The sequence below is a fragment of the Phaethon aethereus genome (assembly GCF_964289735.1).
Source record: "Phaethon aethereus genome assembly, chromosome: 36".
Taxonomy (NCBI): domain Eukaryota; kingdom Metazoa; phylum Chordata; class Aves; order Phaethontiformes; family Phaethontidae; genus Phaethon; species Phaethon aethereus.
Window position 1 is genome coordinate 13,222 of NC_138612.1, and position 26,508 is coordinate 39,729.

General features: G+C 69.9%; 3 protein-coding genes across 3 annotated transcripts; 2 read left to right on the top strand and 1 right to left on the bottom strand.

Moving 5' to 3' along the window:
* Positions 1-2,511: 2,511 nt before the first annotated feature.
* On the top strand, positions 2,512-15,723 carry SRRT (serrate, RNA effector molecule; the record flags this gene model as incomplete). Its single annotated transcript, XM_082012344.1, is given in 22 exon segments — positions 2,512-2,630; positions 2,734-2,862; positions 2,956-3,102; positions 4,521-4,712; positions 6,678-6,847; positions 6,938-6,997; positions 7,000-7,050; positions 7,053-7,102; positions 7,350-7,457; positions 7,925-8,036; positions 9,011-9,177; positions 9,252-9,313; positions 9,434-9,512; positions 9,725-9,994; positions 10,893-11,066; positions 12,370-12,523; positions 13,351-13,544; positions 14,097-14,253; positions 14,886-14,975; positions 15,222-15,321; positions 15,649-15,695; positions 15,698-15,723. Coding segments are annotated over 22 exon segments (2,658 nt in total).
* A 1,032-nt stretch (positions 15,724-16,755) lies between these two features.
* On the bottom strand, positions 16,756-17,804 carry TMEM256 (transmembrane protein 256; the record flags this gene model as incomplete). Its single annotated transcript, XM_082012348.1, is given in 5 exon segments — positions 16,756-17,246; positions 17,249-17,336; positions 17,427-17,507; positions 17,586-17,623; positions 17,720-17,804. Coding segments are annotated over 5 exon segments (672 nt in total). The 3' UTR covers positions 16,756-16,866.
* A 191-nt stretch (positions 17,805-17,995) lies between these two features.
* LOC309414967 (neuroligin-2-like) lies at positions 17,996-26,046 on the top strand (the record flags this gene model as incomplete). The annotated part of the gene is given in 9 exon segments (XM_082012349.1): positions 17,996-18,173; positions 18,904-19,020; positions 19,347-19,391; positions 19,394-19,741; positions 19,744-19,869; positions 23,154-23,210; positions 24,050-24,199; positions 24,768-24,953; positions 25,238-26,046. Coding segments are annotated over 9 exon segments (2,016 nt in total).
* Positions 26,047-26,508: the final 462 nt, after the last annotated feature.

Genomic DNA, 26,508 nt, shown 5'->3' on the forward strand with positions numbered 1-26,508 from the left:
GAACTGGGAGGGACTGGGGGCACTGGGGTGGGCTGGGGGGTGCTGGGGGTGGAGCTTGAATGGGCTGGGGGCACTGGCATGGGCTGGGGGGGTCTGGAATGGGTTGGGGGCACTGGCATGGGGGGCTAAGGGGGGACTGGGGGCATTGGGAGGGACTGGGGGGCTAAGTGGGGACTGGGGGCATTGGGAGGGACTGGGGGGCTAAGGGGGTACTGGGAGGGACTGGGAGGTGGCTGGGAGGGACTGGGGACACTGGGATGGGCTGGGGGGGGAGCTTGAATGGGCTGAGGGCACTGGAATGGACTGGGGGGCTAAGGGGGAACTGGGAGGGACTGGGGGCACTGGGGTGGGCTGGGGGGTGCTGGGGGTGGAGCTTGAATGGGCTGGGGGCACTGGAATGGACTGGGGGGCAGCTGGGAGAGACTGGGGACACTGGGATTGGCTGGGGGTGTCTGGAATGGGTTGGGGGCACTGGCATGGGGGGGGCTAAGGGGGGACTGGGGGCACTGGGAGGGGCTGAGGGGTTCTAGGGGGGCACTGGGAGGGACTGGGGTGTGCTGGTGGGGATTGAGATAGATTGGGGTGCACTGGGATGGACTTGGTGGGGTCTGGGGGGGCACTGGGACAGACTGGGGCACTGGGATGTCCTGAGATAGATTGGGGTGCAGTGGGATGGACTGGGGGAGTCCTGGGGGGGGACTGAGAGGGACTGGGGGGTGCTGGGAGGGATTGAGGTAGATTGGGGGGCACTGGGATGGACTGGGGCACACTGGGATGGACTGGGGCAGGTGCTGGGGGGAACTGGGGGGATCTGGAAGGGACTGGGACAGACTGGAATGGACTGGGAGCACTGGGATCAACTGGGGCGGGGTCCTGAGGTGGGACTGGGATAAACTGGGGTGCACCGTGATGAACTGAGGGGAATTTGGGGGGGGGGGCTGGGGTGAACTGGGGCCACTAGGATGTACTGGAAGGGATCTGAGGGGTCTGGCATGCACTGGGGGGGACCTAGAAAGGGACTGGGTCGTACTGGGGGCACTGGGATGGACTGGGGACATTGGGACATACTGGGGGGGGGCTCTGAGGGGGCCCTGGAGGGCCCTGAAGGGGACTGGGATGTACTGGGGAGTCTCGAGAGGCTGGGGGGGGCACTGGGACATACTGGGGGGTGGCAGAGAGGGACTGGGGCATACTGGGATGCCCTGGGGGGGGAACGACACCAGGAAACTGAGGCACTGGGGGAACTGGGGAGGGGCACTGGTAGGCACTGGGAGCGGGGGGGGGCACTGTGAGAGACTGGGGGGACGCAGACATACTGGGGGCACAGGGGGAGGACCTGGGGGACACTGGGGAGTACTGGGAGGGACTTGTGGGGATACTGGGAGCACTGGGGGGGCCACTGGTTACCTGTGGGGGGGTGAGAGTTCCTGAGCGCATGCGCGGCGCCCCCCCCCCCCCCCCGCGGCAAAATGGCGTCGGGGAGAACTATGGCGCCCCCCCGGGCGGCTTCGGGGCGGGGCGCATGCGCAGTGCAGGCGAGACAAAATGGCCGGCCGCCCCCCTCACGTGCCCCCGAGGAGATGGCGCCCCCCGCGCGCGCCTCGGGGCGGGGCGCGCGCGCTGCGCGGCAGCCAGTGGGAGCAGACGATGCCGGTGGCGCATGCGCAATGCGCGCCCCGCCCTCGCGCGCCTGCGCGCTGCGGGGAGAGGGGGCGGGCCCGACCGCACCATCGAGCTCCGCTCCGCCAGGGCCGGGCCTAGAGCGACCCCCGCCACCACAGAGAGCTCCGCCTGGGGCCTCCGCCCCCTTCCCCGTCCTCTCGCAGACGCAGAGCCCGGCCCTCCCCGCCCGGAGCGGCTCATCCGCCCCCTCCCCACCGGCTGAGTCCGCCGGTACCCCCCCTCCCGCAGAGAACAAAAAGGAACAGCGAGGTCCTCCCGCGTTCCTAGAGCGGCCTCCCCCATCCCCCTCCCGCCCCGCCCGCTTTTCCTCTCGTCCTACGTTACGTCCGGCTGGCGCGGACCGGAAGTGAGCGGGCGGCGGCGCGAGGAGCCGATCGCCGCGGGGACCGCGCGGGCAGGTCCGGGGGACCCCGGCGCCCGGGCGTGACGTCACGGGACCGGCGGGGGGGTGATGGGGTATTGGGGGTGCGGGGGTCGGCCGGGGAGGAGGGGGCGATCACGGGATAGTGCGGGGGGTCAAGGTCGGGGGGGCTCCGGGGGGTTTATGGGATACTGGGGGGGCTGTCGGGGGAGGGGGTGGTCAGGAGGTCCCCGGGGGACCGTGGGATCTTGGGGGGAGGCCGTGGGGGATGATGGGATATTGGGGGTCTTGGCGGGGTCGGGAGGGAGTGTGGAGGACTCCAGGATCTGGGGGTCTGGGGGGGCCGTGGGAGGAGCCGCGAGGAATTCTGGGATAGTGGGGGTGCCTCGCGGGGCTGATGGGATCGCGGAGGACCCCGGCGGGGGGTCCCGCACTCACCACCCCCCCCCCCCCGTCCCCGCAGCGCCATGGGGGACAGCGACGACGAGTACGACCGGCGCCGGCGCGACAAGTTCCGGCGGGAGCGCAGCGACTACGACCGCTCGCGGGAGAGGGACGACCGGCGCCGCGACGACTGGAGCGACCGGTAGGGGCTCGCGGCGGCGGGTGGGGGGACACGGCACCCCCCAGGGGGGTCCCCGGCTCGGCTGGGGGGGTCCCCAACCCTGTCGCCCTCCTCCCCGCCGCAGGGACTGGGACCGCGGGCGGGAACGCCGCAGCCGGGGCGAGTACCGGGACTACGACCGGACGCGCCGGGAGCGCTTCTCGCCCCCCCGCCACGAGCTCAGCCCCCCCCAGAAACGCCTGCGCCGCGACTGGTGAGCGAACAGCCCCCCAAACCCCGCCGCAGCCCCCGCCCCAAACCCCACCGCAGCCCCCCTGAACCCCAGTTTCTCTCTGCCCTCCGCCAGGGATGAGCACAGCGGTGACCCTTACCACAGCGGCTACGACATGCCCTACAGCGGGGGGGGCGCCGGCCCCACCTACGGCCCCCCCCAACCCTGGGGGCACCCCGAAATGCACGTCATGCAGCACCACATCCTCCCCATCCAGGCCAGGTAAGGACTCTGACCCCTGCTGTGCCCCCCCAGCGCTCCAAAACCCACCTGACCCCCCCCCAGTCCTTCCCCACTCGCCCCCAGAGCCCCGAATCCGCTGCCCACCCCCCTCGGTGTGCTCATGGCCTCCTATTCTTCCCCCAAGACAACCCCCAGATTTTGGGGGCCCCAGCTTGGCCTGTAGCACCTAGCCCCCTTCCCGTCCCCACCCACCCTCAAGCTGCCCCGTAGCACCCCTGTACCACCCGGTAATAGCCCTCCCCCACCCCATAACAGTTCTGACTATAAGGCCCTGAGCCGCCCCATAATGGCCCCAGTAACACCCCGAACCGCCCCATAACTGCCCTCAGTTACCCCACGAAGCTCTGAACTGCCCCATAGTGGCTCTGTAATGTCCTGAACTAGCCAGTGAGGGGTCTAAGCTGCCCCAAAAGGGCCCCAAGCGACCCCGTAGCAGCTTTGAGCCGCCCCGTAAGGCCCTCAGCTGCCTGCTTGTCGCTCCAAATCGCCCAGTAACGGCCCTGAGCCGCCCAGTAATGGCCCTGAGTCACCCTGTAACACCCCAAGTTTCGCCATAACGGCCCTGCGCCGCCCTGTAATAGCCCAAACTACCTGTTAACGGCCCCGAGCTCCGCTATAACGTCCCCAGACCAACCTGTAATGTCCTTGAGCTGCCCAGTAACAGCCCAAAATACTCCATAAGGCTCTAAACTGACTGGTACCGGTCTGAACAACCCTATAATGGCCCTGAACCACCTTGTAAGGGTTTCAACAGCCCAAGCTGCCCAGTAACAGCCCTAATTCCACACCCAGGGGCCCCAAACCGCCCCGTAAGGGCCTCAAACCACACCATAAATGCCTTAAATGCCCCACAACAGCCCCAAACTACCCAGTAGCAGCCCAAGACCCCCCGTAAAGAGCCTGGTCCCCGCTGAGAGCCCCCCAGACTGCCTCATAACGTTTTTAAGTCACCCCATGATGTTCCTGAGCTGCCCAAGGACAGCCCAGAACGTCCTAGAGTGGTGCTGAACGGCTGCATAAAGGCATTGAGCCACCCCGTAATGGCCTGGATTACCCCCCAAGTGCCCCAAACTGCCCCATAATGGACCCAAACTGCCCCACAACGTTCCTGAGCTGCCCAATAACAGCCTAAAATGCCCCATAATGGTACTGAGCTGCTTGGTAGAGCCCTCGAGCCCCCCGCTAATGCCCCTAAGATGCCCCCTAACAGCCTGGATTGCCCTCCAAGGACCCCAAACTGCCCCAGAATGTCCCCGAGCAGCCCAGTAACAGCCCAAAACGCCCCATAAGGTCCCCAAACCGCCCGGTAACGGCTCCAGACCTCCCTGTAAGGACCCCGGAGCACCCCCCGGATCGTCCCCGTCTCGGGGGTGCCGACTCTGGCGTGTCCCCCCAAGCAGACTGGGGAACATCGCGGAGGTGGACCTGGGGATGGCTCCCCCAGTGATGAAGAGCTTCAAGGAATTCCTGCTCTCCCTGGACGACGCGGTGGACGAGACGGAGGCCGTGAAGCGTTACAACGACTACAAGCTCGATTTCCGCCGCCAGCAGATGCAGGATTTTTTTCTGGCCCACAAAGACGAGGAGTGGTACGTCAGGGGGAGCCCCCCGAAAAATAGCCCCCCCCGCCCCCTCCAAAGCCCCCGCCGCCACCCCGCCGGGGCCGACCCCCTTAAACCAGCGGGGCGTTGGGATGGGGAGGGCGGGGAATCCATCCGCCCCCCGTGGCTTGATTTGGGGGGAACCCCACGGAAAGGGGGTGGGCGGGATCTGGGGGGGCTCGAGCGGCCCCTCGCGTACCCGCGCGCGCGGACGTTAACCATTCCCTTTTCTCCCCTCCTCCGAAGCGCCCGCCGCGAGCGAGGTTTTCCCTCCGGACGTCCGCCAGCCTGGAGAGCCCTTTAACCCCCATGTCTCCGGCGGCCGGGCTCGTTAACACCCATTCCTTAACGAGCCCCCCGATTTTGGGGGGGCTGCGGGCAGACAGCGAGGGCTCAGGGTCGCGCACAATGCGACCGGTAGCGAGCAACAGTCGCAGGAAGCAGGCAGGGCGCCCCAGCGAGGGCCCGCGCGCGTTTGTTGTTTTATTTTTCGGCCCCCGCGGAGGCTGAGAAGCGGGGAGACCCTCCCGCTCCCCCCGTTTTGTGCTTTTCGGCCTTTTTTTATGATATTTTTTAGCGTTTTTGTAGTTGTGTGTTTTTTTGTTTTTTTGTTTTTTTTTTGTTTACTACTTCCTTTACGTAGCGACGCTTAAAAAACAAAATAATAGTAATTGTAATAATTAGCAAATCGCCGAAGCGGGGGCCCGGCCGGACGGCGACGCTCGTGGCAAGCGTATGTATGACCCACCGCATCCCCCCCCTCCTCTAAAAACCACCCCCCTCCCCAGGGCCGCTCCTGCAGACCACCGCCGCCGCCGCTGCTCCGGCCCCCCACCCGGGCATCTGCGCCCCCCCAAAATGGGCCGAGGCGGGGGCACTGACCCCCCCACACTTGGGGGGGGGGGGGGGCGGAGTTAGGACATTTGGGAGTCTCCTGATCTGATGCGGGGGGCGGATGGGGGTCCCGTGACCCGGTTGGGGGCCAGGGAGGTCTCTGAACCCCAGTTGGAGTATGCGGGGGGGGTCTCCACACCCTGGTTGGGGGGCACCGGGGTCCCCGTGCCCCAATCGGGGCAGACAGGGGATCCCTGCACTCCAGATGGGGCATAGGGAGCCCCCCATGTCCTGTTTTGGGGACACAGGGGGTCTCTGCGCCCCAATTCGGGGAACATAGGGGGTCCCAGCTCCCCAGTTGGGGCAGAGAGGTCCACACGCCCCAGTTGGGGCAGATATGGGGGTCTCTGCACCCTACAGGGTACAATCAGGGCTCCCCCCACCCTGGCGATGGCACGGGGGGGTTCCCACACCCGGACCAGGGGAAGTGGGGGACCCACAAATGCCCCCCCATCCCAGCTAAGGCAAAAAGAGGGTCCCCCACCCTGGCTGGGGAAGATGGGGGTCCCCACAGGGAGGGGGTCCCCCCCTACCCGGGGAAATTGGGGTGTGCCTGTACCTTGCTGAGGGGAAATGGGGGTCCCTGCTCCCCAGTTGAGGCAGAGGGTGACCCTCCCACCCCAGCCGAGGAAAACGGGGCCCCCGCTCCCCACCCAAGAGGCATGGGGGTCCCCAGCCGCAGTTGGGACAGACGAGGTCCCCGTACCCCAGCCAGGGGGAATGAGGGTCCCTGTGCCCCACTGAAGGGAAATGGGGGTCCCTGTAACCCAGTTAGGACAGGCAGGGTCCCCCATACCCCACCTGCAAAAAATGGGGGTTCTGTCTGCTAGAAACGGGGGTCCCCCCCCCCCAGATGTGCCAGACGGGGGCCCCACCCCACCTGAGTCAGCCGGGGGGTCCCCCCGCTCCCCCTCCCCAAAGCAGATGGGGCCGAGGGGGGTGATGGGGGGGTATCCCCTCTCCCCTGCCACAGTGGGACCCCCAGCTGGGGGCAGGGCTGTACCCCCAATCCCTGACACCCCCGTTTCCCCCCGCCCCGTGTGTGCCCCCCAAAACCAGGTTCCGCTCCAAGTACCACCCGGACGAGGCGGGGAAGCGGAAGCAGGAGGCGCAGGCGGCCCTGAGGAACCGCCTCAACGTCTTCCTCTACCTCTCGGACAACGGCTGGTTCGACAACCTGCTCCTCGACATCGACCGCGCCCCCGCCATCATCAAGACCCTTGACGCCGGTACGGATGCCCCCAAAACCTCGCCCGGACCCACAGTTTTGGTGACACCCCCCGCCTCTGACCCGCTTTTTCTTGTGATGGTTCTTGTAGCGGTGATTAAGATGGAGGGGGGTACGGAGAACGACCTGCGCATCCTGGAGCAGGAGGAGGAGGAGAGCGGCAGGAGAAAGCCGAAGCGGCCAAGAAGGAGGAGCCGCGACCCCCGATGCTGACCGCAAAGCCCCTGACCGCGAGGAGAAGGACGAGGGGAAGAAGGTCTGGGGTGACACGCCCCCACCCCCCACCTTAGGGTCTTTCTGAGGGTCTCCTGGGTCCTTTGGGATCTCTTGGGGTCCCCATGGTCTCCTTGGGTGTCTCCTTGGCCCTGTGGGGTCTCTCTGGGGGTCCCCACGGTCTCTCCTGGGGTCCCTGTGGCCTGTGGGGTCTCTCTGGGGGTCCCCTTGGTCTCCAGGGTCTCCCCTGGGTCCCCCTGGGCCCCGGTGACACCCTTTCCACCCCCCAGGGCGAGGGGGAGACGCCGGGCGAGGAGAAGGCCAAGAAGGGGCCGGAGGAGGAGGAGGAGAAGGAGAAGGGGCGGAAGGAGGAGGAAGGGGACAAGGAGGGCAAAAAGGTGAGTAGGCCACGCCCCCTGCCAGAGGCCACACCCCTCCCCACAAGCCCCACCCCTTCACAGGGCACACCCCCCTTGGCAGTCCCAAGATTTATTCCACTGGGCTGAAGCCCCGCCCTTTCTGACAAGCTCCGCCCCACTGGGCAAGTACCACCCTTTTTCAATAAGCTCCTCCTCCTCTTTGGGCAAGAACCGCCCCTTTCCCACAAGCCCCTCCCCTGTCCTCTGATGACCTGTTCGGGATCCCTTAGGCTCCTCCCCTTGGGGTTAGCCCCTCCCCATTCCATTAGGCTCCACCCTTTGTGACAAACCCCTCCCCATTCCCTTAGGCCACGCCCCTTCACACCGAGCCCCTCTTCCTTCCTTGGGCTCTCTGCCCCTGCCCTGCCCAAACCCCGCCCTCCAGGCCCCACCCCATTAGGCCCCGCCCCTCAGCCCCGCCCCACCGACCCTCCCGTGCCCCCCAGGCCAGCAAGAAGCGGAAGCGGAAGCGCAGCGGCGACGACAGCTACGACGAGGGCAGCGCCAGCGACTCCGAGAGCGAGTCCGAGGGCGGCCGCCGCGAGGGGGACAAGGAAGGTGGGCGGGGGGCCTCTGGGGGGTGCCGGCCTCCTCGGGGGGGGGGGGGTGTCCCTGGGGTGTCCCCGGAGGTTGTCAGGCTCCTTGGGGGAAGTCCCTGGGGTCCTTAGGGGTCCCTGGGGTGTCCCCGGGGGGTGTCAGCCTCCTCAGGGGTGATCCCTGGGGTGTCCCCGGGGTGTCAGGCTCCTCAGGGGGGAGTCCCTGGGGTCCTTAGGGGTCCCTGGGGTGTCCCCAGGGGGTGTCAGGCTCCTCGGGGGGGGTCCCTGGGGTCCTTAGGGGTCCCTGGGTTGTCCCCGGGGGGTGTCAGGCTCCTCAGGGAGGAGTCCCTGGGGTCCTTAGGGGTCCCTGGGTTGTCCCCGGGGGGTGTCAGGCTCCTCGAGGGGGGGTCCCTGGGGTCCTTAGGGGTCCCTGGGGTGTCCCCGGGGGGTGTCAGCCTCCTCAGGAGTGGTCCCTGGGGTCCTTAGGGGTCCCTGGGGTGTCCCCGGGGGGTGTCAGCCTCCTCGGGGTGGTCCCTGGTGTCCTTAGGGGTCCCTGGGGTGTCCCCGGGGGGTGTCAGGCTCCTCGGGGGTGGTCCCTGGGGTCCTTAGGGGTCCCTGGGGTGTCCCCAGGGGGTGTCAGGCTCCTTGGAGGGGGGTCCTTAGGGGTCCCTGGGGTGTCCCTGGGGGGTAGTGGGGACTGTGGGGGTGTCAGGCTCCTTAGAGGGGTCCCTGGGGGGACAGTGGAGTCCCTTAGGGGGGTCCCTGGAGGTCCTGGGGGTGTCTGGGGGACACACTGAGGGTCGCTGAAGATCCTGGGGGACTAAATGGGATGTTGGGGGTCCCTGGGGGGAACGTGGAGGGTTATGGGGGGACACTGGGCTCAGCGGGGGCTTTGGGGTCTCCGGAGACACGAGCACTCTCACCCAATGGGTGCTGGGGGCCAGGGGGGGCTTGGGGGAAGGGCAGCGTCGTCCTGACCCCCCCTTCGCCCCCCAGAGGAGAAGGGGAAGGAGGAGAAGGCTCGCGAGGAAGAGGGGGGGTCGGCGGCGCCGAAGGCCAAGGAGAAGGAAGGGGGGGACCCCAAGCCCCGGCCCCTCCACAAGACGTGCTCCCTCTTCATGCGCAACATCGCGCCCAACATCTCCCAGGCCGAGATCGTGGCGGTGAGCGGCTGGGGGGGGTCGTGGGGGGGGGTCCGGACCCCCCACACCCCCTCACGCCCCCGTCCTCCCCCCAGCTCTGCAAGCGTTACCCCGGCTTCATGCGCGTGGCCCTGTCGGACCCCCAGCCCGAGAGGAGGTGGGTGCCAGCCCTGCCCCCCCCCCCCCGGCTCTCCGAAGGGGCTTTGGGGACCCCTGGGGGGATTTGGGGACCCCCCCCCCGCGCGCAGCGGGGGGGCTCACGCCGCGTCTGGCCCAGGTTTTTCCGCCGGGGCTGGGTCACCTTCGACCGCAGCGTCAACATCAAGGAGATCTGCTGGAGCCTGCAGAACATCCGGGTGAGGGGGGGCTCCGGGGGGGCCGGGGGGGCTGAGGGGCTGAGCTGGTCGTGTTTTGGGACGGCGGAGGGAGCTGTGGGCGGTTTGGGGGTGCTGGAGGGACTGGTTGGGGTGCTGGGGGGCGGGTTGGGGGTGCGGGGGGGGGGTTGGGGGTGCGGGGCGGGGAGATTTGGGGGTGCTGACACCCCCCCATTGTGCCCCCCCCCCCCCAGCTGCGTGACTGCGAGCTGAGCCCGGGGGTGAACCGGGACCTGACGCGGCGCGTGCGCAACGTCAGCGGCATCACCCAGCACCGCCCCATCGTGCGCAATGACATCAAGCTGGCCGCCCGCCTGGTCCACGCCCTCGACGGCCGCGCCCAGCTTTGGGGGGCTCCCACCCCCCGCCCCGGCGGGGGGAGCGGCTCTGGGCGGGGGGACGCGCCCCCCAACCCCGACGGGGACGGGGACCCCGCTGCCGCCGCCGCCGCCGCTGCCGCCGGGGTGAGCGGGGTGCTGGGGGCGGGCGGGGGGCGCAGGCGCGCATCCGGGGGGTCTCTCGCCCGCGGGGTGGCTCCTCTGCGTCCCCCCACCCCGCCTCGTGGTCCCTCGGTGGTCCCCGAGTCCTTCTCCTGGTCCCGGTGGTCCCCGCTGTCCCCTGGTGGTCCCCACTGTCCCCAGTGGTCCCCGAGTCCTTCTCCTGGTCCCGGTGGTCCCCGCTGTCCCTGGTGGTCCCCGAGTCCTTCTCCTGATCCCTGGTGGTCCCTTAGTCCTTCTCCTGATCCCGGTGGTCCCCGAGTCCTTCTCCTGGTCCCCGCTGTCCCCGGTGGTCCCTGAGCCCTTCTCCTGGTCCCTGCTGTCCCCGGTGGTCCCCGAGTCCTTCTGGTCCCGGTGGTCCCCGCTGTCCCCTGGTGGTCCTGAAGTCCTTCTCCCGGTCCTGGTGGTCCCGAAGTCCTCCTCCTGGTCCTGGTGGTCCCTGAGTCCTTCTCCTGGTCCCCACTGTCCATGGTGGTCCCCAAGTCTCTCCTGGTCCCGGTGGTCCCCAAGTCCTTTTCCTGGTCCCCGCTGTCCCTGGTGGTCCCTGAGTCCTTCTCCTGGTCCCTGGTGGTCCCTGCTGTCCCTGGTGGTCCCCAAGTCCTTTTCCTGGTCCCCGCTGTCCCTGGTGGTCCCTGAGTCCTTCTCCTGGTCCCCTGGTGGTCCCCGAGTCCTTCTCCTGGTCCCCGCTGTCCCTGGTGGTCCCTGAGTCCTTCTCCTGGTCCCTGGTGGTCCCTGCTGTCCCCGGTGGTCCCCAAGTCCTTCTCCCGGTCCCGGTGGTCCCGAAGTCCTCCTCCTGGTCCCCGCTGTCCCCGGCGATCCCCCGGTGGTCCCCCGCGCCGCCTCACGACCCGCCGGTGGCCCCCAGGCGGTGCCGTCGCAGAACCCGGTGCTGAAGCACATCACGGATTACCTCATCGAGGAGGTGAGCGCGGAGGAGGAGGAGCTGCTGGGGCGCGGCGGCGGCGGCGACGCCGAGGAGGGGCCCCGCGAGGCCAACCCCACCGAGGTCACCGTCGAGCGGGACGAGAAGCTGCTCAAGGTGGGGCGCGGCCGGGACCCCCAGGCGACCCGGGCCCTGGCACCGGCACCCCCCCGCTGTCCCCGGCCCCCTCCCCGCGTCCCCCCGACGCCCCCGTGTCCCCCATCCCTGATGTCCCCGTGTCCCCCACGGTTCCCGTGCGGTCCCCGCCTGGGGTGTCCCCAGTGTCACCCCTGTGTCCCCGCTCAGCCCCGGGGTGTCCCCAACGTCCCCCCCTGTGTCCCGCTCAGCCCCGGGGTGTCCCCACATCCCTGCCTGTGACCCCGCTCAGCCCCAGGTTGTCCCCAGTGGCACCCAGCGCCCTGACCTTGAACTTGTAGCTGCTGAGGGGACAGCACCACTCATCCCCACTCAGCCCCAGGGTGTCCCCAGTGTCACCCTCGTGTCCCCACTCAGCCCAGGGTGTCCCCAGTGTCATCCTCGTGTCCCCGCTCAGCCCCGGGGTGTCCCCACGTCCCCCCCCTGTGACCCTGCTCAGCCCTGGGGTGTCCCCGTCAGCAGCTCCCAGCGCCCTGACCTTGAACTTGTAGCTGCTGAGGGGACACCACCACTCATCCTCGCTCAGCCTTGGGGTGTCCCCAACGTCCCCCCCTGTGTCCCCGCTGGTCCCCACCTCCCCCTTGATCCCCCTGATCCCCAGTGCCCCCTGGTCCCCCCCGAGTCCTCCCCACTGCCCGCCCCAGTCCCACTGCTGCCCCTGACCCCCAATCCACCCCGATGCCCCCCCAGTCCCCTGCTGACCCCTGATCCCCCCCAATGCCCCCCTGCTGACCCCCAGTCCCCCCTCATCCCCGCTGCCCGCCCCCACGGTCCCTGCTGTCCCTGACCCCCAATCTCCCTCAGCCCCCCCACTGACCCCCAGTCCCCCCTCATCCCCAATGCCCCTCTGGTCCCCCCCGCTACCCCCGATCCCCCCTCATCCTTGACCCCCAGTCCCCCCTGGTCCCCCCTCATCCCTGATGCCCCTCCGGCCCCCCCGCTGCTCCTGACCCCTGGCCCCCCTCATCCCTGATGCCCCCCCTGCAGTCCCCGCTGCCCTTGACCCCCAATCCCCCCTGATCCCCCCTCATCCTTGACCCCCAATCCCCCCCGGTCCCCCCTCATCCCCGGCGCCCCCCCCGGCCCCCGCTGACCCCCGGCCCCCCTCATCCTGATGCCCCCCCTGCAGTCCCCGCTGCCCCTGACCCCCAGTCCCCCTGATCCCCCCCGATCCCCCCTCATCCTTGACCCCCAATCCCCCCCGGTCCCCCCTCATCCCCGGCGCCCCCCCCGGCCCCCGCTGACCCCCGGCCCCCCGCGCCAGGTGCTGGACCGGCTGCTGCTCTACCTGCGCATCGTGCACTCGGTCGACTACTACAACACCTCCGAGTACCTCAACGAGGACGAGATGCCCAACCGCTGCGGCATCGTGCACGTGCGCGGGCCGCTGCCCCCCAACCGCGTCTCCCACGGCGAGGGTAGGTCCCGCGGGTCCCCCCCCCCGCCTGGGGGTCTCGAGGCGAGGGGAGGTCCCGGGGCGGGGCGGGGGGGGGGGGGTGTGTGTATCCCCGGACCCCTCCCTCCTAAACCACGGAGCGTGCGCGTGCCCTTAGACTTCTGGGTCTCCCCTGCCCCTCCCAAAGCTCTGGGGTCCCCCAGACCCCTGCCCCCCGCCTTGGGGTCCCTCAGACCCCTGTTCCTTGCATTGGGGTCCCTCAGACCCCTGCCCCCCGCCTTGGGGTCCCCCAGACCCCTGTTCCTTGCATTGGGGTCCCCCAGACCCCTGCCCTCCCCCAAGCCCTGGGTCCCCCTGGGGTTTCCCTGCCCCCCCCCAAGCCCTGGGGTCCCCCAGCCCCCCTGGGTGCCCCCAGCCCCCCCCCAGCCCTGGGTGCCCGCAGGCCCATCCTCCACCCCCCCAAGCCCTGGGTGGCCCCGGCCCCCCCACCCCACCCCCCAGCTCTGGATGGCCCCCAAGCCCTGGAGTCCCCCAGCCCCCCTAAGCCTTGGGTGCCCCCGGCCCCCCCCCACCCCCCTCCAGCCCCGGCCCCCCCCCCCCCACCAGCCCCGGGTGCCCCCGGCCCGCCTAATCCCCGAGTGCCCCCGGCCCCCGCCCGCCCCCCGCCAGCCCTGGGTGCCCCCGGCCCGCCTAAGCCTTGGGTGCCCCGGCCCCCCCCCGCCAGCCCCGGGTGCCCCCGGCCCCCCGCCCGCCCCCCGCCAGCCCCCGGGTGCCCCCGGCCCCCCCCCGCCCCCCGCCAGCCCCGGGTGCCCCGGCCCCCCGCCCGCCCCTCAGCCGCGCCCCCCGCAGTGGCGGAGTGGCAGAAGGGCTTCGAGGAGCGGCTGGGGCCGCTGCTGGCGGGGCGCGAGGCGCTGCCCGAGGAGGAGGCCCAGCGCCTCGGCCGCAAGGACCCCGAGCAGGAGCTGGAGAAGTTCGTCACCGCCAACACCCAGGAGCTGGGCAAGGACAAGTGGCTGTGCCCCCTCAGCGGCAAGAAGTTCAAGGTCAGGGCTGCGGGGGGGACGTGGGGACACCCCGGGGCTGAGCGGGGACATGGGGGGGACGTGGGGACACCCCGGGGCTGAGCGGGGACGAGTGGTGGTGTCCCCTCAGCAGCTACAGGTTCAAGGTCAGGGTGCTGGGTGCCACTGGGGACACCGCGGGGCTGAGCAGGGTCACAGCGGGGGACGTGGGGACACCCCGGGGCTGAGCAGGGACATGGGGGGGCGACGCGGGGACACGGGGGGGGGGGACGTTGGGGACACCTCGGGGCTGAGCAGGGTCACGGGGGGATGTGGGGACACGGGGGGGGGGGACGTTGGGGACACCCCGGGGCTGAGCAGGGACACGTGGGTGACATTGGGGACACCCCAGAGCCCGGAGAGGGGACGGGGGGTGGGGACGGGGGTCCGCGTCCCCGCGGTGGCAGCGCACCTCAAAGCGGGGGACGGGGCGGGGGGGGGGGCGGACAGGGATCGGGGTGAATGGGGGGGTTAATGTGACGGGGGAGGGGCGGGGTCCCCGTGCCCCCCCCCACGCCCCCCCGCGCCCCCCAGGGCCCCGAGTTCGTGCGCAAGCACATCTTCAACAAGCACGGGGAGAAGATGGGCGCCGTGCGCAAGGAGGTTTTGTTCTTCAACAACTTCCTGCTGGACCCCAAGCGCCCCGCGCTGCCCGACGGCAAGGGGGGGCCCCCCCCGGGCCCCGCCCAGGGTGAGACCCCCCCCCGGGACCCCTCTGCTCCCCCGGGGGTCTGCGTGGGGCTGGGGACACCCCCTGTGTGTGTCATCCCCGCCTGGGGTCTGTGTGGGGCTGGGGACACCCCCCCGTGTCCCCCTCCCCGGGGGTCTGTGTGGGGCTGGGGACACCCCCCCGTGTCCCCCTCCCCGGGGGTCTGCGTGGGGCTGGGGACACCCCCCCCGTGTGTGTCATCCCTCCACGGGGTCTGTGTGGGGCTGGGGACACCCCCGTGTCCCCCGCCCGGGGGTCTGTGTGGGGCTGGGGACACCCCCCCGTGTCCCCCTCCCCGGGGGTCTGTGTGGGGCTGGGGACACCCCCGTGTCCCCCGCCCGGGGGTCTGTGTGGGGCTGGGGACACCCCCGCCCCGTGTGTGTCATCCCTCCACGGGGTCTGTGTGGGGCTGGGGACACCCCCCCGTGTCCCCCCCCCGGGGGTCCGTGCGGGGCTGGGGACACCCCCCATCCCGTGCCCCCCAAGCCCAGAGGAGGTCACTGACAGCCCCCTGTCCCCCCCCGGGGGTAGTGACACCCCCGTCCCCTTGTGCCCCCAGTGTGTGGGGGGGTCCCAGCCCATGGCCCCCCCTGACCCCCCTCTTCCCCCCCCAGGCCTGGCCCCGGGGCTGCCATACCCCCCCCAGACGCCGCAGGGGATGATGCCCTATGGGCAGCCCCGGCCCCCCATCCTGGGCTACGGAGGTACGGGGGGCCGGGGGGCCGGGGGGGGGGCTGGAGGAGGGGGTTGGGGCAGGTTGAGGGACTTCGGGAGGGGGCGGGGGGGGGGGGGAAGCTGGGGGGCCCGGGGGGGGGGGGGGGCGGAGCTGGGGGGGCCCGGGAGGGGCTGGGGGGGTCCGGGAGGGATTGGTGGGGCGGGCTAGGGCTGCAGTAACTGGAAGAGGGAGATGGGGGGTTCGGGGCCCCCCCTGACCCCCCCGCCCCCCACAGGCGGCCCCCCCTACCCCCCCGGGCCCTACGCCGCCGGCCGGGGCAACTACGAGACGTTCCGGGGCCAGGGCGGGGGGTACCTCAACAAGCCCCGCAGCAGGTAGGGGGGCGTGGGGGGCTGCGCCCCACAGCGGGGCGCTGCGCCCCACAGCGGGGCAGGGCACGTGCTTGGGGGGGGGCGTGACCCACTTTGAGGGGGAAATAGGGATTGGGGGGGGGGTCACAGGACCTTTGGGGGGGGCAGTTGGGGGGCAGATGTCCCATATGTGGGGCAGGCCCAGGTTCGGGGAGGGGGGGCACTTGAGGGGGGATGGTGTTAGTCGGGGGGGCAATAGTGACCTCAATTTGGGGGGGGAGGGGACCTGGGGACCCCCTGGGGGGTTGTAGCCCCACTGAGGGGATCCCTGTTGCGCCCCCCCCCGCCCAGGATGGTTCGGGGCGACCCCCGGGCGATCGTCGAGTACCGGGACCTGGACGCCCCGAAGACGTCGACTTCTTCTAGGGGTGCCCCCGCCCCCCACCCCCGCTTTTGATACGCCCCTCCCCCCACAGCCCCCACCCCCCATTTGTACATGCCCCTCCCCTCCCGACCCCAATAAATGGCCCCATGGGGCAGAACCCCCCACAGCCCCACTGCTGGCGGGTGCGGAGGGGCAGGGGCCTGTAGCAGGGCCGGGGGGGGGGGAGTCTATAGGGCTGGCGAAGGGGTCTGTGGGGCTGGGGGAGAACTGTTGTACTGGCAGGAGTTAAGAGAGGGTTCTATAGGGGCTCTATGGGGCTGGGAGGGGTCTGTGGGGCTGAGGGGGATCTGTCGTGCTGGTGGAAGTTAGAGGGGGATCTGTGGGGCTAGGTAGGGATCTGTGTGGCTGTGGGTGGCTCTATGGTCTGTGGGGCTGAGGGGGATCTGTCGTGCTGGTGGAAGCTAGATCCCGGGGATCTGTGGGGCTGGGTAAGGGGTCTGTGGGGGGCTCTATGGGGCTGGGGTGGCCTGTGGGGCTGAGGGGATTCTATAGGGGATCTGTGGGGCTGGGTAAGGGGTCTGTGGGGGGCTCTATGGGGCTGGGGGTGGCCTGTGGGGCTGAGGGGATTCCTATAGGGGATCTGTGGGGCTGGGTAAGGGGTCTGTGGGGGCTCTATGGGGCTGGGGGTGGCCTGTGGGGCTGAGGGGATTCTATAGGGGATCTGTGGGGCTGGGTAAGGGGTCTGTGGGGGGCTCTATGGGGCTGGGGGGGCTGGGTAAGGGGTCTGTGGGGGGCTCTATGGGGCTGGGGGTGGCCTGTGGGGCTGAGGGGATTCTATAGGGGAGCTGTGGGACTGGGCCGGGGCTCTATGGGGCTGGGGGGTCCCACAGGGCCGCTGTGGGGCTGGGAAGGAGCTATAGGTGCTGGTGGGGGTTATAGGGGCTTCTGTAGGAATTCTGAGGGCGGGGCCTGCGCCTGGGTCCCCGATGACATCATGGAGGCGGAGCTGAAACGCGGTCATTTATTGGTTGACGGAGGAGCAGCCTCGCAACCAGTCAGCAGCCGCCGCCGTGCGATGCTGCTGGTTCAGTGCCTCTGATTGGCTGCTCACCCAGCCAATGGCGGGGGAGGGACGGGGGAGGAGCCAGCCAGCCACTGGCTGTCGCCCAGCAATAGCCATGACGTCAGCAAGCTCCAGCATCCCCTTGTCTTGCCACGGCCAATGAGAAAAAGGAGACAGATTCCTCCTCTTTCTCATTGGCCGCTGCCTTCACCGCCACACCCCGACGGGGGCCCGGCACACCGGCAGCGCTGCGCTCCCATTGGCCAGGAGCTCGGCCAATAGGGACGGCGGCTGCTGGGGCAGCTCCGCCTTTTAAAGGGGCAGGGTGCGCACTTCGGGGGGGCGGGGCGGGCGCCCGTGTCCCCCAGGAGGGCGACGCGGGGGGTGTTCGGCGTGGGGCCGCGGTCCCTGTGGGTCCATCCGCCGTGGGGCCGCGGCCCCCCCGCCGCTCAGAGGCCATGGCGCCCCAGCCCAGGATGAGGAGGGTCCCCCCCAGGGGGCGGCGCGGTTCAGCCCGGGGTCCCCGCTCAGCCCGTGGTAGTAGAGGGGGAGGCAGAAGAGCCCGATCCCGGCGCAGAGCAGGGACCCGGCCTGGGGGGAGGGACGGACACGGACGCGAGTGGGGGGCGGGAGTGGGGGCGGGGGGGGGTGTCGCCGGGGTGGGGGAGGGGACACACGCACCAGGGCGGGGCGGCGGCAGCGGGGGGCGGCCAGGAGCGCCAGGCTGTGCAGCAGGTGGTACCGGTTCGCCGTCTCGTAGAGCTGGGGGAGGGGAGGGGGGAGGGGTGTCACGGGGGGGGGAAGGGACCCCGGCGTGCCGGAACCCCTCCCCACACTCACCTCCTTCTGGTACTCGTCCCGGTCGCTGCGGCGAAAGCCTGGGGGGGGGGGGGGGGGGAGGGGCACAGGGGGGGAGGGGAGATCAGTCACGGTCAGTCGCCCCGCCCCCCGCCCCGCCCCCCCGCGGGCCCCACCGTGGGCCCCATAGGCCGCAGCCGCCATGGCGGCGGCGCCGCTGAGGGCCCCGACCCTCGCCCACGCTCCCGCCGCTCCCGCCATCGACTCCGCGTTTCCGCTTCCGGCTACGCCCCCCCGGTGACGTGCGCACCCACCTACCCCCCTCCCCAGCGCCCCGCCCCTCCGCCCGTCCCCGCTCGCCATTAGCGGAGCGGCGCGTCGCTCCGCGCGGGCAACAGCCAATGGGAGCGCAGCGCCGGGTCCCGCCTCCCGGCTGCAGGTGAGGGCGGGCAATGCGCCCCCTGGCGGCCGCCACCGGGGACACCCTCCGCTCGGACCCCCCCGCCCCGCGCGTGTCCGGGGGGACACCCCGCCCCCCGCCCCCCGCCCCCCACGACTGCCCCTCCCCCCCGGGATTTACTGTCGGGTCGCGCCGCTCCGCAGCGCCCCCTGTCGGCTCGGCGGTGCTACGTAGCATCTTCCCCCCCCCCCCGCCCCTTCCCGCAGAGGGCCGGGGTGCGGGTGCCCCCCTCCCCCACCCTCCAGAGGGCCCAGGCAGCCGGGGCCCCTCCCCCACCCCCGGGGGGACCCAAGCGGCCGGTCGGGCGGTACCGAGGGCGGGGGGGGAAGGGGGGCGGGGGGGGGGGCCGGCCCGGTCCGGCGCCGCCCCCGGAGGCGGCTCCCGGTTCCCGCAGCCGCTCCCGGCGGGAGGGACCGCGGCGGCCGCTCCGGCTCGGCTCGGCCCGGCCCCGCCCCCGCATGCCCGGCCCCGGCCCGGCCCCCCCGCCCCCCCCCCCCCGCCGCTAGGCCCGGCCCCGGCCCCGGTAGGCACCGACCCCCACGCCCGGGGGCCCCCTCCCCCCGCGCCGAGAGGGGGAGGGGAGGGATGCCGGGGAGGTGGGGGCGGGGGGAATTGGGGGGGGGGCGCCTGGATGGTGCGGGGGGAGGATGGGGGGGGGGCAGCGGGCCGCCCGGGTCCCCCACGGGCCCCCAAAGGCGGAGGGGGGAGGGGGGAGGCCGCGCGCACCAGGCCCCGGGGGGTGGGGGGGCCCGGGGGCCCCTGGCGGCCCGCGGCGGGGGAGGGGGCTGTAAGTGGGGCAGGATGCGGGCCCGGGCGCCTGGGGGGAGGGGGGGGCCGGACGTCTGGGGGGGAGGGGGGAGCCCGGACGCTCGCGTGTCCCCCACCTCCCGGACCCCTGAGCCCCCCCCCCGGGCCCTGACCCCCCGCCCAGCCCCGGGGTCCCCGGGCCGCGGGGGGAGGTGCGGTGCCGGCCGGAACTCCGGTTGCCAGGGCGACGCTCCGGGCTCCGTCGCCATGGCAACGCGGGGGGGCACACACCCGGAGCGGTTCGGGGGGGGGGCGGGGGGTCCGGGGCACGGGGCTGGGGGGGGCGGGGGTCGCGCGGGGGGGCGGGGTCCCGGGGGGGTCGGCGCCCCCGACTGACGGTTCTTCTGCTTCTTCTCCCCCCTCCCCCCTTCCCATCCCCCCCGTCCGTCTGTCTGTCCCCGCCACGTGCCCCTCCCCCCCACCCCCCATCTGTCCGCGTCCCCCCCCCCGGGCCCCCCGTGACCCCCCCGTGACCTCCCCCCCGGCCCCCCATCCCCCAATCCCACCCCCGTGTCCCCCCATGACCCCCCCCCCAGCCCCGCCATGGCGCTCCCCCCCCCCAGCACCCCGTAGCCCCCCCCCGTCCCCCCCCCCCCGCCGCCCCCCGCCCCCGCCATGCCGCCCCCGCCGCTGGCGCTGGCCCTGGCCCTGGCGCTCTGGGCCCCCCCCGGCGCCCCCCAACCGCCCCCCGCCGGGGCGGGGACCCCCCCCCCGGACCCCCGTTTCCCGGTGGTGCCCACCCAGTACGGGCGGCTGCGGGGGGCTCGCCGCGACCTCAGCAACGAGCTGCTGGGGCCCGTCCAGGCCTTCCTGGGGGTGCCCTACGCCGCCCCCCCCCTGGGCCCCCGCCGCTGGGCCCCCCCCGAGGCGCCGGCCGCCTGGGGGGGGGTGCGGGACGCCACCGCCTTCGCCCCCGCCTGCCCCCAGAACCTGCGGGGGGCCCCCCCCCCCTCATGCTGCCCCTCTGGCTCAGCGACAACCTGGAGGCCGCCGGCGCCTACGTGGCGGCGCAGAGCGAGGACTGTCTGTACCTCAACCTCTACGTCCCCACCGAGGACGGTACGGCGGGCGGGGCGGGCGGGGCGGGCGGGGCGGGCGGGGCGGGGCGGGCGGGGCGGGTGGGGCCGGGAGGGGCAGGCGCGGCACAGGAATGGGGCGGGGAGGGGCGGGAGGGCGAGGACCGGGGCCTCCGCGTCCCATTGGATGATGGTAGGGATGGGCGGGGCCAGGTGGGGCACAGGGGAGGGGCAGGGAGAGCGAGGGACCGGGGCCTCCGCGTCCCATTGGAGGACAGGAGGGATGGGCAGGGCCGGGCAGGGTGCAGAGGTGGGGTGGGGAGGGGCGGGGAGGGCAAGGACCAGGGCCTCCGCGTCCCATTGGAGGACGGTAGGGATGGGCGGGGCACAGGGGAGGGGCGGGGAGGGCAAGGACCGGAGCCTCCGCGTCCCATTGGAGGATGGTAGGGATGGGCGGGGCCGGGCAGGGCACAGGGGAGGGGTGGGGAGGGCGAGGACCGTGGCCTTCACGTCCCATTGGAGGACGGTAGGAATGGGCGGGGCCGGGTGGGGTGCAGGGGTGGGCTAGGGAGGGGCCAGGGAGGGCGAGGACCGTGGCTTTTGCATCCCATTGGAGGATGGTAGGAATGGGCGGGGCCAGGTGGGGCACAGGGGAGGGGCGGAGAGGGGCGGGGAGGGCGAGGACCGGGGCCTCCGTGTCCCATTGGATGACGGTAGGGATGGGCGGGGCCAGGTGGGGCACAGGGGCGGGGCAGGGAGGGGCCGGGGAGGGTGAGGACCGGGGCCTCCATGTCCCATTGGAGGACGGTAGGGATGGGCGGGGCCAGGCGGGGCACAGGGGAGGGGCAGCGAGGGCGAGGACCAGGGCCTCTGCGTCCCATTGGAGGATGGTAGGGATGGGCGGGGCACAGGGGTGGGGCGGGGAGGGCGAAGACCTCTGTGTCCCTATGGAGGGTGCTGGAGTGGGCGTGGCCAGAAGGGGGTGGGTGTGGCCACGCGGGTGGGCGTGAGCGAGTGGGGTGGGCGGAGCCACGCGGGGAGTGTCAGGGTGTGGCACAAGGGCGGGGCCGGCCCCACCCCCGCAAGGGCGGGAAAGGGGGGAAATTGGGCAAATTCGAGCGGCGGCCGGGGGGGTGGCAAACGGGGTAAAAAAGGGGGAATTTCGGCAAATTGGGGGAGGGGGGAGGGGGGGGTTGGAAAATCCGTGAAACGGGGCAGAAAATTGGGGATTTGGGCAAAGTGCGGCGGGAAGGGGGCGGGGGAGGTGCGGCCTCCGCCGCAGCTCCTGGTACCACGCGAGGATGGTAAAACGGGGTGGAAAATGGCGGAAATGGCCAAAATGGGGCTGAAAACGGGGGAAATTGGGCAACGGGGCAAAATCCAGGAAAACGGGGGAAAAAAGGGAAAATGGGCACGGGGGAGGGCGGGTCCTGCCCCTCCCCCGCACACCCCTGCCCCGGGGGGGAAACGGTGGAAACGGGCAGAATCGGGTGGAAAAAGGGGGAAATTGGGAAGTGGGGTGAAAACCGGCAGATTTGGGCAAAATCGGGCAAGTCGGGGCTGGGGACCGTGGGGGGTGGGGGGTGGGGACCCCCGGGCCCTGCTCCTCACGGGGTCCCTGTGCTGGAGCCCGCCCCCCCACCGCGCCACCCCCTCCGTCCGTCCGTCCGCCATCCATCCCGCGTCCGTCCGTCCGCCCTGACCTCCTCCACCGTCCCGACGTCCGTCCCGACGTCCTCCGTCCATCCCAGTGTCCGTCCCGACCTCCGCCCGTCCCGACGTCCTCCGTCCATCATGACGCCGTCCCGACGTCCTCCTCCCGTCCCGATGTCCGTCCCGACGTCTTGACGTCCATCCCAACGTCCATCCCGATGTCCATCCCAACGTCCCAACATCCATCCCTACATCCCAACGTCCGTCCCGACGTCCATCCCAATGTCCATCCCAACGTCTGATGACGTCCCGACGTCCCGATGTTCGTCCCGACGTCCGATGTTCATCCCGATGTCCCGACGTCCATCACAACGTCCAACGTCTGTCCCGACGTCCATCCCGACATCCAACATCTGTCCTGACATCCTCCACCCATCCCAACATCCAACGCTCATCATGACGCCATCCCGACGTCCTCCTCCCATCACGATGCCCAACATCCGTCCCGACGTCCATCCAACGTCCATCCTACGTCCTGACGTCCATCCCGACGTCCATCCCGATGTCCCGACATCCATCCCAACGTCCAACGTCTGTTCCGACATCCGTCCCGACGTCCATCCCGACATCCAACATCTGTCCTGACATCCTCCACCCATCCCAACATCCATCATGACACCATCCCGACATCCTCCTCCCATCGCGACGCCCAACATCCGTCCTGACGTCCCGACGTCCATCTCTACATCCTGATGTCCATCCAACATCCCGACGTCCATCCCTACATCTCGACGTCCATCCCGACATCCATCCCAATGTCCCGACGTCCATCCCTACATCCCGACGTCCATCCTGACGTCCTCTGTCCATCCCGACGTCCATCCCGACGTCCAACATCCACCCCAACATCCATCCCAACGTCCTGATGTCCATCCCGACATCCATCGCAACGTCCATCATCTGTCCCAACATCCACCCTTACATCCTGACGTCCATCCCTACATCCTGATGTCCATCCCAACGTCCCAAGGTCCATCCCTACATCCCGACGTCCATCCCGATGTCCATCCCGATGTCCAACATCCGCCCCAACATCCATCCCAACGTCCCGATGTCCATCCCGACATCCATCGCAACGTCCATCATCTGTCCCAACATCCACCCTACATCCTGACGTCCATCCCAAGTCCTCCGTCCATCCCAACGTCCATCCCCACATCCTGACATCCATCCCGACGTCCATTGCAACGTCCAACATCTGTCCCAACGTCCATCCCTACGTCCCGACGTCCATCCCGACGTCCATCCTGACGTCCAACGTCTGTCCCGACGTCCAACGTCCGTCCCGACGACCACCCTGACGTGCTCCACCCGCCCGATGTCCATCCCGACATCCATCCATCCCCCCGTCCGTCCGTCCGTCCATCCCTCCGTCTGCCACCCCCGGCCCCATTTTTGGGCCCTCCCCCGCCCCCGTTCTTGCCCCATTTTACGGGCCCCCGCCCGCTGCTTTTTTCCTGCTCCTCCCCCCGTTTTGGGGCAGGAAGGTGTTTTGGGGTTTTTTTTTTAATTGTTTTTTTTGCCTTTTCCCCCGCCCCCCCTCGACCCTCCCCCACCCCCGTTTTCGCTCCTTTTGGCCCCCCAATTTTTCCTCCTTTTCTTCCCTTGGTCCAGGTTTGCTCGCGAAAAAGCGCGAGGACGGCGCGGCCGGCGGCCCCCCCCCGGACGCAGGTAGTTTTGGTGCATGTTCCTCCGGTTTTGGGCAAATTCTTTTTTGTTCTTTTGGTTTTTTTTGGTTTTTTCCCCCACCCCACCCCCAACCCCTCCCCCTCCCCCCCCTTTTCTTTCTTTCTTCCCGGGGCCATGGGTCCCCCCTCCCCCCCCCATGCTTTTGGGGGGGTCGCCCCCCTTTTTGGCTGCCTGTTTTGGTTCTTTTTCTCTTTTTTTGGTGGTTTTTGGGTTTTTTTGGTTTTTGCTGGTTTTGCTTCTTTTCGGGGGGTTTGGGGGTGATTTTTTTGGTTTTTTGGTGTTTTGGTGGTTTTTTTGGTGGTTTTTTTTCTTTTTTTTCAACAAGCCCCTTTCCCCGCCCCCCCCCCCATCCTGGACACCGGGGCCCCCCCAGTCCCATCCCCGTGTCCCACCCCCACCCTGGACGCCGGGGTGTGTCCGCCCCCCCCTTTGCTCATCATCGTCAAAGCAGCGTTAATGAGACCCGTTGCCACGGCGACGGAGGTGACCTAGAAATGAAGTGATGGGGGGGCACGTTGCCATGGAAACAGGCCGGGGGGGGGCCACCCCCCCCATGACCCCCAACTCCTGACCTTGCCCCCTCCCCCCAAAGCTCCAGCCTGTGACCTCTGACCCTGGCTGTCACCTCTGACACCCCCCCCCAGCACTGGGCGGGGGGGGGGCGGGGGGGGGGATGTCTCCAAAGTGACACGCAGGGGGGACGTGGGGGTCCCCAGGGGGGTCCCCATGGTGCGGGGTCCCCATGGTGCCAGGGATGTCCCCAGGGAGCGCCCAGAGCTGGGGGTGCCCCTGACCTGCCCCCCGCCCCCCGCCCCCCCCAGACATCCGGGACAGCGGGAAGAAGCCGGTGATGCTCTTCCTCCACGGCGGCTCCTACATGGAGGGGACGGGCAACATGTTCGACGGCAGCGTCCTGGCGGCCTACGGCAACGTCATCGTCGTCACCATGAACTACCGCCTGGGCGTCCTCGGTACGGGGGACAACCCTGGGGACATGCGACGGGTGTGGGGACGCCATGGAGGACCTCCTCGGGGTCAGGGGAACCACCTGGGGGACGTGGGTTGGGCATGGGGACATGGGGGACGCCATGGAGAACGTCCCTGGGGTCGTGGGTTGGGCATGAGGACATGGGGGACACCATGGAGAACGCCTCTGGGGTCATGGGTTGGGCGTGGGACATGGGGGACGCCATGGAGAACCTCCTCAGCGTCATGGGTTGGGCGGGGGGACATGGGGGACGCCATGGAGAACGTCCCTGGGGTCATGGGTTGGGTGTGGGACATGGGGGACACCATGGAGAACATCCCTGGGGTCATGGGTTGGGCGTGGGGACATGGGGGACGCCATGGAGAACATCCCTGGGGTCGTGGGTTGGGCGTGGGGACATGGGGGACGCCATGGAGAACATCCCTGGGGTCATGGGTTGGGCGTGGGGACACGGGGGATGCCATGGGCTACTGCTTTGGTAACCTGGTCCATGGGGGGGACGTCTCCCCACACGTCCCCACACGTCCCCACACGTCCCCGTGTCCCCACAGGCTTCCTGAGCACGGGGGACCAGGCGGCGAAGGGCAACTACGGGCTCCTGGACCAGATCCAGGCGCTGCGGTGGCTCAACGAGAACGTGGGGCACTTCGGGGGTGACCCGCAGCGCATCACCATCTTTGGCTCTGGCGCCGGCGCCGCCTGCGTCAGCCTCCTCATCCTCTCCCACCACTCTGAAGGTATCTTCCCCCATTCCCACCCCCCCCCCAACCACACTGGGGACCCTAAATCCTCCAGGAACCCCTGGAATTGCCCTGTGGACTCCGATTGTCTCCTGGAACCCCTTGGATCCCCTGGTGGGACGCCGTCCCCACGTCCCCACCACGTCCCCACCACGTCCCCGCGTCCATACAGCTTGGTGGGACGCCGTCCCCGCGTCCCCACCATGTCCCTGCGTCTGTACAGCTTGGTGGGACGCTGTCCCCGCGTCCCCCCCAGCCCGGCTGATGCCCGGGTCCCTCAGGTCTCTTCCAGAAGGCCATCGCGCAGAGCGGGACGGCCATCTCCAGCTGGTCGGTGAACTACCAGCCGCTGAAGTACACGCGGCTGCTGGCGGCCAAGGTGGGCTGCGAACGGGCGGACACGGGGGCGGCGGTGGAGTGCCTGCGGCGCCAACCCTTCCGCGCCTTGGTGGACCAGGACGTCCAACCCGCCCGCTACCACGTGGCCTTCGGGCCGGTGGTGGACGGCGACGTGGTGCCCGACGACCCCGAGATCCTGATGCAACAGGGCGAGTTCCTCAACTACGACATCCTCATCGGCGTCAACCAGGGCGAGGGGTTGAAGTTTGTGGAGGACTCGCTGGAGAGCGAGGACGGCATCTCCGCCTCCTACTTCGACTTCACTGTCTCCAACTTCGTGGACAACCTCTACGGGTACCCCGAGGGGAAGGACATCCTACGGGAGACCATCAAGTTCATGTACACGGATTGGGCCGACCGGGACAACGGGGAGATGAGGCGTAAGACGTTGCTGGCCCTCTTCACTGACCACCAATGGGTGGCCCCGGCGGTGGCCACGGCCAAGCTCCACGCCGAGTACCAGTCGCCCGTCTACTTCTACACCTTCTACCACCACTGCCAGACAGACGCGCGGCCCGAGTGGGCGGATGCGGCCCATGGGGACGAGATCCCCTATGTCTTCGGGGTGCCCATGGTGGGCGCCACCGACCTCTTCCCCTGCAACTTCTCCAAGAACGATGTGATGCTCAGCGCCGTCGTCATGACCTACTGGACCAACTTTGCCAAGACCGGGTGGGTGGGGCCGCGGTGAACGGGGTCACGGGGGGTGGGGGAACGGGGGCACGTTCCTGCAGCCTGGTGGGACTCTGTCCCCGCGTCCCCACTACATCAAGGGGAATGAGGACATGGAGGATGTGGACATGGGGGACAGGAGGATGGGGGTGTGGGGACAGGGGACATGGGGGGCGGGGACAGGGGGATGGGTGGAAATGGGGGTGTCTGTGTGGCTGGATGAGTGGTTGGGTGGGCGGGTGGTTGGTTGAGTGGTTGGTTGGGTGGTTGAGTGGTTGGTGGAGTGCTTGGGTGGTGGGATGGTTGAGTGGCTGGTTGAGTGGCTGGGTGGTTGTGTGGTTGATTGGGTGGGTGGTTGGGTGGTTGATTGGGTGGGTGGTTGGTTGATTGGGTGGGTGGTTGAGTGGTTGGGTGGTTGAGTGGGTGGTTGCGTGGTTGGTTGGGTGGGTTGGGTGGTTGAGTGGTTGGGTGGGTGGTTGGG